General features: G+C 41.9%; 2 protein-coding genes across 2 annotated transcripts in view; one reads left to right on the forward strand and one right to left on the reverse strand.

The window, feature by feature from the left end:
• The window catches only part of LARP4 (La ribonucleoprotein 4), a 202,592-nt gene that overhangs the window by 78,976 nt on the left and 109,737 nt on the right, over positions 1 to 13,879 (forward strand). The window lies entirely within an intron of this gene.
• Positions 1 to 13,879, reverse strand: part of FAM186A (family with sequence similarity 186 member A) — a gene marked incomplete at its 5' end in the record, with an annotated part of 60,741 nt that overhangs the window by 9,695 nt on the left and 37,167 nt on the right. Inside the window, 3 exon segments of the mRNA XM_034644783.1 lie at positions 2,800 to 4,548; positions 4,550 to 5,590; positions 5,592 to 8,397. Coding sequence (XP_034500674.1) covers positions 2,800 to 4,548; positions 4,550 to 5,590; positions 5,592 to 8,397 — 5,596 coding nt within the window.

Below are 13,879 nucleotides of genomic sequence, written 5' to 3' on the forward strand. Positions count from 1 at the left end.
AGGAAAAGGAGACTCTGGAGGGTCTCAAACTAACAATGACAAGCTCAGCCCAGAAATGACATATATCAATTCTGCTTAAATTTCATTGAAAAGTCCTGGCAAACAGCACTAATGACTATCACAAAGATTCATCATCATAATAGTAAAACTACAATGAATAATAAAAAATAGAAGTGACTCATCTCTATGCAATCAACAAAAAATAATGGAAAGTGTATATATGGACCTAAATGGTACAAGAATCTGTGATGATACATTCAAATCCATAGGGGAAAAGGTAGATTATTTTGTAAGTAGTGATGTGGCAACTGGGTAGCCATGTGGAAAAAAGTCACATCATATTTCTCAACAGAAAGTTGTGAATCAGAGACTTAAATGTAAAACGAAAAAGATAACAACCAACCATAAAACTATCAAAAAGAACCTAGAAAGAATTTTGTATATTTCTCAGAGTGGAGAGGGCCTTTCTAAATAAAGTACAAAATATTATTAAAAATTATGAACCTGGGGTGCCTAGCTGGCTCGTTGGTAGAGCATGTGACTTTCACTCTCAGGACTGTGAGTTCAAGCCTCACATTGGGCATGGAGCCCACTTAAAAAAATAAAGCCTCAAAACAAAAAATCCCGTTAAAAAATGGCGGAGGGGCACCTGGGTGGTTCAGTCATTAAGCGTCTGCCTTTGGCTCAGGTCATGATCTCAGCGTTTTGGGATTAAGCCCGCATCGGGCTCCCTGCTCAGCGGGAAGCCTGCTTCTCTCTCTCCCACTCCCCCTACTTGTGTTCCCTCTCTTGCTGCCTCTCTCAAATAAATAAATAAAATCTTTAAAAAAAAAATGGGCAGAAGACATGAATAGACATTTTTCCAAAGAAGACATCCAAATGGCTAACAGACACATGACAAGATGCTAAATGTCACTCATCATCAGGGAAATACAAATCAAAACTACAGTGAGATATCACCTCACACCTGCCAGAATGGCTAAAATTAACAATTCAGGAAACAATAGATGTTGGCAAGGATGCGGAGAATGGGGAACCTTCTTGCACTGTTGGTGGGAATGCAAACTGGTGCAGCCACTCTGGAAAACAGTATAGAAGTTCCTCAAAAAGTTAAAAATAGAACTACCCTACAACCCAGCAATTGCACTACTAGGCACTTACCCAAAGGTTAAAAAAAAAATAGTGATTCAAAGGGGCACATGCACCATTTTTATTGCAGCATTATCACAATAGCCAAATTATGGGAAGAGCCCAAATGTCCATCAAGTGATGAATGGATAAAGAAGATGTGGGGGGTGTGTGTGTGTGCACGCATGTGTAATGGAATATTACCCAACCATCAAAAAGAATTAAATCTTGCCATTTGCAATGATGTGGATGGAGTATGCTAAGCAAAATAAGTCAGTCGGAGAAAGACAAATACCATATGATTTAACTTAAATGTGGAACATAAGTAACAAAACAGATGAACGTAGGAGAAGGGAAGGAAAAAATTAGATAGAGAGAGAGGCAAACCATAAGAGACGCTTAAATATAGGGAACAAACTGAGGGGAGGTGGGTGGGGGGATGGGGTAACCGGGTGATGGGCATTAAGGAGAGCACATGATGTAATGAGCACTGGGTGTCGTACGCAACTGATAAATGACTAAATTCTGCCCCTGAAACTAATACTACACTATATGCGAACTAACTTGAATTTAAATAAAATTTTCAAAGAATGAATAATAAATAAATACATATTCTGATTTTGTCTTGAATAAGTCTGTTTTTGTACCTTGTTCTAATCCTTAGTTCCCAAATTAATTCAGTCCTCAAAAATGTACATTTCATGAGAACAGGGTAACTTTGCCTGTTTTACTCACTGCTGTATCCCTAGACCCTAATACAATACTTGCCACATTCAGTAAATATTTGTAGAATAAATGGTATAAGTTGTTCCTATAATTAATGATATATAAATAATAATGAATAATATTAATGATAACCTTTTCTTTTTTTTTTAAGATTTTATTTATTTATTCGACAGAGATAGAGACAGCCAGCGAGAGAGGGAACACAAGCAGGGGGAGTGGGAGAGGAAGAAGCAGGCTCATAGCGGAGGAGCCTGATGTGGGGCTCAATCCCATAACACCGGGATCACGCCCTGAGCCGAAGGCAGGCGCTTAACTGCTGTGCCACCCAGGCGCCCCAATGATAACTTTTTCTAGTATAGTTTTAGTTTGGCATCTTATAATTTTAGGTAAAAGATACCCACAATAATAATATGGTGGCAACCTCAAACATAAATGCTAAGGTAGCAGCACAACTGTCACTTTCCCTCTTTCTGCAATTTTAAAAAATCAGGACCAGGACCTATTTCCTCCATGTCACTTCAGCAGCAAAGTCGCCATGGCAACACCTTGTATATAACCTGCTATCTCCCATTTTAAGAATCATACCTCTTTTGATGAACCCAAGAAGATGAAAGATATTTAAAATACTTAGAAGTTTAGGATAATTGGAAGCACGCTTTTAAAGTGGATATTTTGGAGATCATCCATGATCCACAAAATGTATCTTAGCATCTCTGCTAGAGATATAAATTGATGAAATAGATCATGTTATATGACATTTTTTATTTCCAAAAAATTATATCTCCTTTTGGTATCTTAAATAGGCTTCATCCCACAGACCTTCTATAAGATAATATTCTAGAACATCTAGTATGACAGATACATATATACTTATAGGACAATGAAAGGAGGATATTTGAAATCAGGACTAAACCAGAAAACTGGACATTCAATATTTACATCTACCTTGCACGCTGGATCAGCCTGTAAGCAATGTACTTGCGGAATAGGTAACCCAGCCGAACTGTGTCCATATGAAGTGTCTCAATTATGAGATTCCTAGCTGTTGTGTGTAGCTGCGAAGGGAGTCCAGAAGATTCTGTGGCCTGACTTAAGAGTATCAGGTTCTTTCTCTGAGCTTCCACATCAACAAAACACCCCTGCTGTTTGAGCTCTTGGGGAGAGGAAGGGGGCACCATCATCTTGGGTTTCTTGGTAACTGAATCTGAAGTCAGTATCCAGGACTTGTCTATAGGGGGGAACTGGGTTTTCCGGTCCCATTCAGAAGATGAGATCTGTGATGTTTTGGGTAGTTTAGTAGTAAGAGGCTTCGTGAGAGGGGGAAGGGCCCTCCCACCAATGTAAGGGGCTTGTGATACTGGTGTCCTGTAATTGGTGAGATAGGACTGAAATTGTTCCATGGCAGTAGTATCATGGCGTGTCTGGATTTCTTCAGAAGTGTCAGAGACCTCTGATATTTGGAAGTTCTTAGCAGTAAAAGGGACTGATTTAGATTTCAGAGAAGAAATAATTACTAATCTTTCCTTACTTTTCTTAGATATAGAAGAGGACATATCTTTCTGGGGTTTTCCAGGGGTTGGGGAGGTCCATAGTGTTGGAGGATGCCCAGGGATGGGAGGGATCCATAGTGGGAAAGCTTGATGCTGCCCAAGAGGAGAAGGGACTTGTAGATAGAGAGATTGCTCATAGGTGGCAGGGGGCTGGAATGCCTGGGGCTGCTCAGAGAGTGTTAAGGGTCTAGGTTCCAGGATGGAAGAGGTCCCAGGAACTAAGGGCTCCCTAGGGGAAAGAGGAGCCAAGAGACTGGGAATTTGTGCAGAGGAGAGTGGGACTCCAGATATAAAGGGCTGCCTGGGGGCAAGAGGAGCCTCTGATATCAGAGGTAGCTGAGGAGTCCAAGAGTCTCTTAAGAACTTTCTAGCACGAAGAAGGGTCTCCAGTGCAAGCTTCCCAGGGGCCAGAGGGACCTCTGGTGCTACAAACCGAACAGAGGTGGATTGACCTTCAGAAATCAGGGACTGTTTAGAGGAGGGAAAAGTCTGTGGTACCAGGAGCTTCCCAGGGTCAGAAGGAATTCTCATTCCTAGCAATTTCCCAGGGGCTTGGGAAAGAGGAGACCTTGATATCTGCGAAGGAGTAGAAGAGATCTCAAATACAGAGGACTTCTCAGCAATAGGAGCCAATCTTTGAAATGATCTAAGACTGGAAGGAGCCAATGTGGGGACCTGCTTAGAAATGTGAGGAGCACCTGGTGTAATGAACTTATCAGTAACAGGAATGATCCCAACTTTCAGGGTTTGTTCTAAAGAAGAATGGGCCCCAAGTGGTGAGGGCTGTTCACTTGATTGTTGGTCCTCCTCAGACATGAGAGTAATACCCATGGGATGGGATTGTCCTGGGATGAAGGGGGCTCCCAAAGTTTGCGCTTGCTCAAAGGGAGACTCTATAGCATGGAATTTATCTGAGGTGAGAGGGACCCCAAATTTCCAGAAGTGTTCTGGAGAGAAAGAAACACCTAATGCTTGAGCCTGTTCTGAGGAGAGAGGGGCACCTAAAGCTTGGGTCTGTTCAGGTGTAAGAGTGACAGCTGACAACAAGGCACTTTCTGGAGTAATAGGGATGCCCAGTTCCCAGGCCTGTGCTCCAGTGAGAGGAGACCCACTTGCCTGAACTTTCCCAGGGGTGAGTGCGAAAACCCAAGCTCTGGCATTTCTCGGGGGTGAGGGTGACTACCAATGCTTTGAATTGCTCAGGGCTAAGAGTGATGCCATGTGCCTGGATCTGCTGAGGAGTGAGAGTGAGCCCCAGTGCCTGGGCCTGCTGAGGGGTGAGAGTGATCCCCTGTGCCTGGGCCTGTTGAGGAGTAAGAGTGATCCCTTGTGCCTGGGCCTGCTGAGGGGAAAGAGTGATCCCCTGTGCCTGAGCCTGCTCAGGGGTGAGTGTCATCCCCAGTGCCTGGGCCTGTTGAGGGGTGAGAGTGATCCCCAGTGCCTGGCCCTGCTGAGGGTTGAGAGTGATCCCCAGTGCCTGGCCCTGCTGAGGGGTGAGAGTGATCCCCAGGGCCTGGGCCTGCTGAGGGGTGAGAGTGATCCCCAGGGCCTGGGCCTGCTGGGGGGTGAGAGTGATCCCCAGGGCCTGGGCCTGCTGAGGGGTGAGAGTGATCCCCAGGGCCTGGGCCTGCTGAGGGGTGAGAGTGATCCCCAGGGCCTGGGCCTGCTGAGGGGTGAGAGTGATCCCCAGGGCCTGGGCCTGCTGAGGGGTGAGAGTGATCCCCAGGGCCTGGGCCTGCTGAGGGGTGAGAGTGATCCCCAGGGCCTGGGCCTGCTGAGGGGTGAGAGTGATCCCCAGGGCCTGGGCCTGCTGAGGGGTGAGAGTGATCCCCAGGGCCTGGGCCTGCTGAGGGGTGAGAGTGATCCCCAGGGCCTGGGCCTGCTGAGGGGTGAGAGTGATCCCCAGGGCCTGGGCCTGCTGAGGGGTGAGAGTGATCCCCAGGGCCTGGGCCTGCTGAGGGGTGAGAGTGATCCCCAGGGCCTGGGCCTGCTGAGGGGTGAGAGTGATCCCCAGGGCCTGGGCCTGCTGAGGGGTGAGAGTGATCCCCAGGGCCTGGGCCTGCTGAGGGGTGAGAGTGATCCCCAGGGCCTGGGCCTGCTGAGGGGTGAGAGTGATCCCCAGGGCCTGGGCCTGCTGAGGGGTGAGAGTGATCCCCAGTGCCTGGGCCTGCTGAGGGGTGAGTGATCCCCAGGGCCTGGGCCTGCTGAGGGGTGAGAGTGATCCCCTGTGCCTGGGCCTGCTGGGGGGTGAGAGTGATCCCCTGTGCCTGGGCCTGCTGAGGGGTGAGAGTGATCCCCTGTGCCTGGGCCTGCTGAGGGGTGACACTGATCCCCAGTGCCTGGGCCTGTTGAGGAGTTAGAGTGAGGAACTTTGTGGGAGACTGTCCAGAAAGTGGAAAGGCCTTGGGTGAGGGCGATTGTGTGGAGGAAGGAGGAGTGAATGGTATAGCGTGCTTTCCATCAGCAAGAATGTCTAATGCCTTAGGATGCCCATGGAACTTTTTTCTTTCGTGTAACTGGAATGCTACTTTTGGTATGCTCTTCCCCCGGGGAGACCTTGTCACTGAAGTTTGGCTGAACATCTCTTGTTCTTCGGAGTTTTTCTCATTAATCTTCATCTGATCCTTTGGTTTCTTCTCCCTCTGCCTTTCATGGTCCTCTACATTTCTCCTTGGCTTCTGCTTCTGCTCCTTCTCCCAATTTATTTCCAGCTCCTGATGTCTCACTTCCTTCTGAACATGCCTCTTCTGCTGTCCCTTCTCCTTCTCCAAGGGCACCACTTGTTTTTCCATTTTTTTATTCCATGCTTCCAGCTGCTGCTGCTTTGGCTTCTGGTAATCTTCCTCTTCACTTTGCATTTGTTCCTCATCTTGCTCAGTTTGCTTTTGCATCCTCTGTTTCTGCTGTTCCTTCCACATTTCCTTTTCCTGCCACTGTTTCCGCTTCTGTTGTCCTTGCTTTCCTTCCTTCGTCTGGAGCCATGACTCTTTCTCCTGCAATTTTTTATTTGTCATCTCATAGCTCTTCTTCCAGAAACTCCCTTCTTGCAACTGGTGTTTGAGACCCTTACCAAATATTTTTTCTTGACCTTCTTGCAAGTGTTCCTCCCGCCTTTGTTTTTCCTTTTCCTTGTGGTCTCTCCCTACTGTTGAGGCTACTGGAGCGTCTTTTTCCCCTTCTATTTCAGTCAAGATCGCTTGTATTAAATTGTCAGTTAGCGGGTCCATGCTCTTAGATGACAGCAAGGTGCTAATTTCAGACTTTGCACTAATGGGCTTCTGAAAATGCACTCCGGGCATAAATGAGACTTCTTTTTTTCGTTTAATAGGTTTGTCCTCAACTTGTCCTGTACTTTTTATATCTTTGTATTTCCTCAAGGTTTTTGTCACAGTTTCAGCCACGTTTTGGAAATATTCCTCTATTTTTGCCTTTATGATTCCTAATTTTTCAACCTCTGCCATTTTTAATAATAACTCCTCTTTTGGCACAGCCTTTTTATCCAAAGGCTTTCCTATGTTATCAATTTTCTCTTTTAGGAAAGCCATTATGGCTTTTTGAAATTCTTCTAGGTTACTCTCTTCACTTTTGCTGTCTGGACTTCCTAGAACTCTGGTAGCTTCTGAAGTCTCTTCTGTTACCCTAGATTTTGGCTTCACAAGTCCGTGAGACTTGACTTTCTTGGTGAAGACTGATATGTCCTCTTCAGTTTTTCTCTGTTTCCTTGTGGTGGTTCCTGGAGAGATGTGGTGTTTCTTTCCTTTTGTTTTCACTTTCTCAGAGGGATCACCAAGTTGGGTGAATGCGAATTGCTCTGCCGGGCTGCTTGTCTCACTTTTGCTCTCTTTGTCCATTGACTCAGTGGTGGATTCCTCTTTATTCTCTGAAGAAATCTGGCTTTTGTCACGTGAATACTCAGGTTTAAGCTTCCTGAGTTGTTCCCATATGCTACTTGTTCCACTTCTGAACCCTGGGCTTTTTGTGTCAGCAGAAGGGTAATCAGCAGGGACATGCTGACTTCTTGATTCAGTGGATGACTTTGATTTGTCTTCCAAAAAGGATTTTATTTCTTTTCTCTTCTTTTCCCGTGACTGCAGCTCCAAATAGTAATCAAGTTTGGTCTCTGAATCTTTTTCTTTACCTTTATCATCACTCACATTTAATCCAGAGGTCTCATGCATATATGGGCCTTTAGTTCGCTTTTTTTTCTGTGATTGATACTGGTCAGTCCCATCTTTCTGATAGTCATCACCTTTCTTCAGTGATATCTTATCTTCAGTGATATCTTCAGAAGACTTTTTTTGGTTTTTTTCAAGTAAAGGATATCGCTTGTCAATTGAATCTGAAGTCATTTCAACTGGGGCTGTATATGAAATAGCTGAGTCCCACTTGGTCCCCAAGCCTTTGGTCCCTTTTGTTTGGGCCTCATCTATAATACTTTCAAATTCTTTAACCAAAATATCATCTACACTGTCTTCTATGTCAGCTTTGCTAGTGGATGATTGTGAAGAAAGTTCAGGCAACACTTTCAAGGTTGATGTGGGTAATGCTGTACCTACTTGGGGTTCTACAACACCTTTGGACCTAATAAAGTGTTCATATTTTTCTTCTGCATCTTGAAGTTTCTGCTGAAGCATTTCATTTTTTTCACTGAGCTCTCGCATTATCTTCAGGGAGAGCTCTTTTTCCTTTTCACTTGTCTCACTTATATACATATTGGCACTCTCGAGGTTAAAAACTTTTAGTTCCTCATTTAGTGTACTCAGAGCTTTAGAAAGGTTTATTATTGTTGATGATATATATTTAATAGCATTGTTTTCCAATTTATTGAACATCATACTGTTTATGAGTTCCTGTAGCATATACTGGATTTCTGAAACCTTTGTATTTGTTGCGAATTCATCGCTAATCATCTGATCTGGTCTTAAAGCATGAGCTGTTGCAGGTCGCTTTATAACTCTTTCTTTCCAAGATTTCCATAGAGTACCTCTAGATGCTAAAAGAAAAAACCCCATAAAACATAAAATAATGAGATTGCATTTCTTGTTCTGTGTTGTGTTCTATCTATGCTAAAGCCTAAGGAATTTAGCCTAAATTTATAGATAGCTATAGGATAAAGATTCATCAGAAAGCCTTGGCTCCCGTGGGGCACCTGACTGGCTCAGTCTGTAGAGCATGCGACTTGATCTCAGAGCTATCAGTTCAAGCCCCACGTTGAGTGTAGAAATTACTTAAAAAAAAAAAAAAAAAAAAGCTTTGCCTCCAAAATAAATGTATTATTTTTAAAGGAGTAACTCTTTTCCCAAAATCACCTAGAACTTTTGCTTCCAAAATTTAGTCTTTGTTCTTTATTTGTAATTTCAATTTACCTTCAGTGACAAGCTTGGGATTAGATATAACAAAACGTTCACTTGGCTTTGATTATGCTTGGTGCTTTCCATTTTCTTTCTTGGGTTTCTGTCATTCTTTTCTCACTTTTCTGAATCACGCTTAATCTTGGTTCTTTCAGAAGAGTCAAAAAGAGCAGACAAAAGTCAGACATTTGAAGGGATTTCTGGAATGGCTGAATGAGAAACTCAGCATGTTTTTTGCCCCAGAAAAGCAATGATAAAGCTTGACAAAGCTGCCAAAACCTACCATTTTAGGACTTTGGAAATTGACTAAAGGCATACAACAATTTGGTAAGCATTTATTCAAGAAAAATTACTAAACTTCAATAAGAACAGTGGAAGCCTGCGATGTTTTAGCCTGGAGCTTCTTCTGTCTCTAACTTCCTGCCCAGTGGCCTGGGTGTTCTACTAAAGTGAGGCAGGCTGTGAAGATTGACAGCTCTAGGAGCTAGGGGGGCTGATTTGATCGGGAACAAAGCAGGGAAAAAGCCAATCTTAGGGGCCTTGTCTAAAACAATACTTCCTTAACCTATACACAGACCCATTAGCAAAGAATAGAAGACTTACTGAATCAATCTGGATCACTTAATGATTGGCCAATTATTGACCACTAAGCTATGCTGACCCAAAGGTGACCCCTAGGAATTCAGGCCTTAAAATAAAAACAAAAATGAAAAAAGAATAAAAGAATAACTGAGCAGAGATATCAATGACTGCACATTGTTGGGGAGACAGACTCCACTGAATTAGTTCAGGGAAGTCACTAAAAAGCAAACCAAAAAAGGGACAAAAAGAAACCCTGGAGGTTATAGGGAAAATCAGAATCTAAAGTTGCTATAAGGGGTGCCTGGGTGGATCAGTCAGTTGAGCATCTGCCTTTGGCCCAGGTTGTGATCTCAGGGTCCTGGGATGGAGCCCCCCATCGGGCTCGCTGTTCAGCAGGGAGTCTGCTTCTACCTCTGCCCCTCTCCCCATGCTCTCTCTGTCTCTCCCCCTCTCTCTCTCTCAAATAAAGAAGTAAAATCTTAAAAATAAAAAAAATAAAGTTGCTATAATATGTTATCTAAAATATCCATTTTTTTTTTAGAGGAGGGAAAGTGCAGAGGGAGAGAGAGAAAAAAATCTCAAGCAGGCTCCCTGCCCAGTGTGGAGCCCAACGTGGGGCTTAATCTCACAACTCTGAGATCATGACCTGAGTTGAAATCAAGAGTCAGGCGTTTAATTGACTGAGCCACCAGGTGCTCCTAAAATGTCCAGTTTTTAACATAAAAGGAGCATGCAGAGAAACAAAAAAGTATGACTTATACACAGGGCATAAAAGCAGTCAGTAGAAATTGTCTCAGGGATTGGGAGGGGAGCAGATGTTGCACTTATCAGAAAAAGGCTTTGAAAAGAAGAATTATAACTATGTTCAAAGAACTAAAGGAAGCCAAATTTTAAAATAAAGGAAAAATACAATGACAATTACCATCAAATAGAGCATATCAGTAAAGAGATGGAAATTAGAAAAACCAAGTGGAAAATTTAGACTTGCAAAGTAAAATAACTGAAATGTAAAATTTACCAAAAGGGCCCAACAGTAGATTTGAAATGACAGAAGAAAATCACCAGCAAATTTGACACTAGATTAGTAAAGATTGTCTAATCTGAAGAACAGGGAGGAAAAAGAATTTTTAAAAAATGAACAAAGCCTCAGAGACCTGTGGGACACCATCAAACATACCCTTGTATAAGTGATAGAAGTCCCAGGAGAAGAGGAGAGAGAGAGGGACATTACAAATTTTGAGGAAATAGGGGCTCCTGGGTGGTTCAGTTGGTTAAGCATCTGCCTTCAGCTCAGGTCATGATCTCAGAATCCTGGGATTGAGCCGGAGTCAGATTCCCCACTCAGGGTGGGGAGTTTGCTCCTCTTTCTCCCTCTACCCCTCCCCTACCTCACTCGTGCTCTGTTTCTCAAAAATATTTTGAGATTTTAAATAAAATCTTAAAAAATATATTGAGGAAATAATAATGGCCAAATCATCTCAAATTTGATGGAAAACATTAATCTACACATTCAAGAAGCTTATTGAACTCTAAGTAAGATAAACATAAAAAGATCCATACCTAGATACATCATGGTCAAATTGTTGAAAGCTACACAAAGAATCTTTAAAGCAAAAAGAGAAAAATGACTTATCACAATTAAAGGAGACTCAAAAATCAAAGTACAGGGGAAACATAGTAAATTTAATAGCTTACTACTTATTAGAAACAATAGAGGCCAGAAGACAGTGAGATGACCAATTCAAGCTGCTGAAAGAATAATTCTGCTAACCAAGAATTCTATATCCTTGGTTACTCTATACTCTATACTCTACTACTATATCCTAAACTACTCTTCAAAAAATGAAGGTAAGACATCCATTCCCTGAAATAACACTCTTCCCAAGGTAGCATGCACATGCAACTCTCACAACCATCTTCATTACATGTGTCTTTTAATACTTCTCTGAACGCATTACAGAATTTCTATTACATCCATTCCCTGAAATAACTCTTCTCAAAGTAGTATGCACATAGAGCTCTTATAACTATCCTTATTATATGTGTTTTTAAACAGTTCTCTAAATATATTACAGTATTCACTGAAATAACACTCCTGTCAAAGTAACTTGCAGTGAACACTTATATGTCTATAGTTAATGCATTTGTTTTCAATACTTCTCCAAATGTGTTACAGAATGTCTATTGCATCCATTCCCTGAAATAACTCTTTTCAAAGTACCAGGCATGAACAATTATTTTTTTTTTTTTTAGTGAAGGTAAGAAATAAGACATACAGATAGAGGATATGAAAAGATGCTCAGTGTTGTCTGTCACTAGAGAATTGCAAACTGGTGCAGCCACTCTGGAAAACAGAAGTTCCTTAAAAAGTTAAAAATAGAACTACCCTACTACCCAGCAATTGCACTACTAGGCACTCACCCAAAGGATACAAAAATAGTGATTTGAAGGGGCACATGCACCATGATGTTTATTGCAGCATTATCAACAATAGCCAAATTATGAAAAGAGCCCAAATATCCATCAACTGATGAATGGATAAAGAAAATGTGGTATATATGTGTACAATGGAATATTACTCAGCCATCAAAAAGAATGAAAGCTTGCCATTTGCAATGACGTGGATGGAGCTAGAGTATATTACGCTAAGTGAAATAAGTCAGTCAGAGAAAGACAAATACCATATAATTTCACTCATATGTGGAATTTAGGAAACAAAACAGATGAACATAGGGAAAGGAAGAAAAGAAAAAGAGAGGGAGGCAAACCCATAAGAGACTATTAACTATGGAGAACAGGCTGAGAGTTGCTGGAGGGAAGATGGGTGGGGGATGGGCTAAACGGGTGATGGGTATTAAGGAGGGCACTTGTGATGACCACTGGGTGTTATATGTTATATTTAGTGGTGAATCACTAAATTCTACTTCTGAAACCAATATTCCACCGTATGTTAACTAACTAGAATTTAATTAAAAACTTGAAACAAAAAAAGAGAGAATTGCAAATTATGAGATACTGTTACACGTATATGAAAATGGCTAGAATCCAAAAAACTGATAATGCCAAATGCTAACAAGGATATGGAGCAACAGGAAATTTTTGTTGCTGGTGGGAATGGAACATGGCACAGCTACTTGGGAAGACAGTTTGGCAGTTTCTTATAATGTTACTTATGAAGTAATGTAGTCTTATCATATGACCTAGCAATCATGCTCCTAGGCATTTACCTAATTAATTTGAAAGCTTATGTCCACGAGAATGTTTTTATATAGCAGCTTTATTCTTAATCACCAAAACCTGGAAGCTATCAGGTGTTCTTTAGTAGGTAAACAAACTGGTGCATCTATACAATGGAATATTATTCAGCAGTAAAAAGAAATAAGCTATTAAGTCATAAAAAGATGGGGAGGAACCTTAAATGTGTATTGCTGAGTGATAGAAGACAGTGTGAAAAAGCTACATATTGCATGATTCCAATTATGTGGCATTCTTGAAAAGTCAAAACTGTGGAGACATTGAAAAAATCAGTGGTTATCAGGAGTTTGGGGACAAAGGGGAAGGATAAATAGGTGAAACACAGGGGATTTTTAGGATGGAGAAACTATTCCATGTGATACTATAATGGTGGCTACACGACAATATACATTTGTCAAATCCCATAGATCTCTATAGCACAAAGAGTGAAACTTAATTAATGCAAAATTTTTTTAAATACCCATTTAGGAGGTCAGGGGATCCCAGGAAAGAATGTAGATTATGATAAGATAGTCTACTTGTATAAGAAATGTATGACACAACCTCACTGAAAGGAATGATGGGGAGGGGAGAGTGCTGACCGAAGTTCCTGGAAATGGAGTCTAAGACTGAATGCAAAGAGAATTGTACTCTAGTTGATAAGTTATTCCTCAATGGGTATGGGTTAATAATTCTGATACTGCTATGCATGTATACTGGAATTGAACAATTAAGTAAAACAGATGGTAGGAGGAAGTTTCTCATTGAGTTGTAATTTATAGATAAGCAAGAGGAAGAAGCTAGAATGATCCATATATGATAATGAATTAGAGTTAAAGAAATCAGTATGAACTTACGTTTAAAGTAGTTAGATTATATATAATGTATATATATTTATATGACATAAATATATTTATAGATATGTGTATACACATTGGTTCTATACACAAACATTTTTTTTTTGCTCTGTCAGATGAGAGAACTGAACAGAAATGACACCCCAGTCGCAATTGAGCACTCCTAGCAACCAGACTTTGCTTTTTTTTTTTGCTTTTTTTTTTTTTTAAAGATTTTATTTATTTATTTGACAGAGATAGAGACAGCCAGAGAGAGAGGGAACACAAGCAGGGGGAGTGGGAGAGGAAGAAGCAGGCTCATAGTGGAGGAGCGTGATGTGGGGCGATCCCATAACGCCGGGATCACGCCCTGAGCCGAAGGCAGACGCTTAACCGCTGTGCCACCCAGGCGCCCCAGTGCCACCCAGGCGCCCCCAGACTTTGCTTTTAAATACTATTCTCCACTAAAAGG

This window comes from Ailuropoda melanoleuca, chromosome 16 (assembly GCF_002007445.2).
Source record: "Ailuropoda melanoleuca isolate Jingjing chromosome 16, ASM200744v2, whole genome shotgun sequence".
Lineage (NCBI taxonomy): Eukaryota > Metazoa > Chordata > Mammalia > Carnivora > Ursidae > Ailuropoda > Ailuropoda melanoleuca.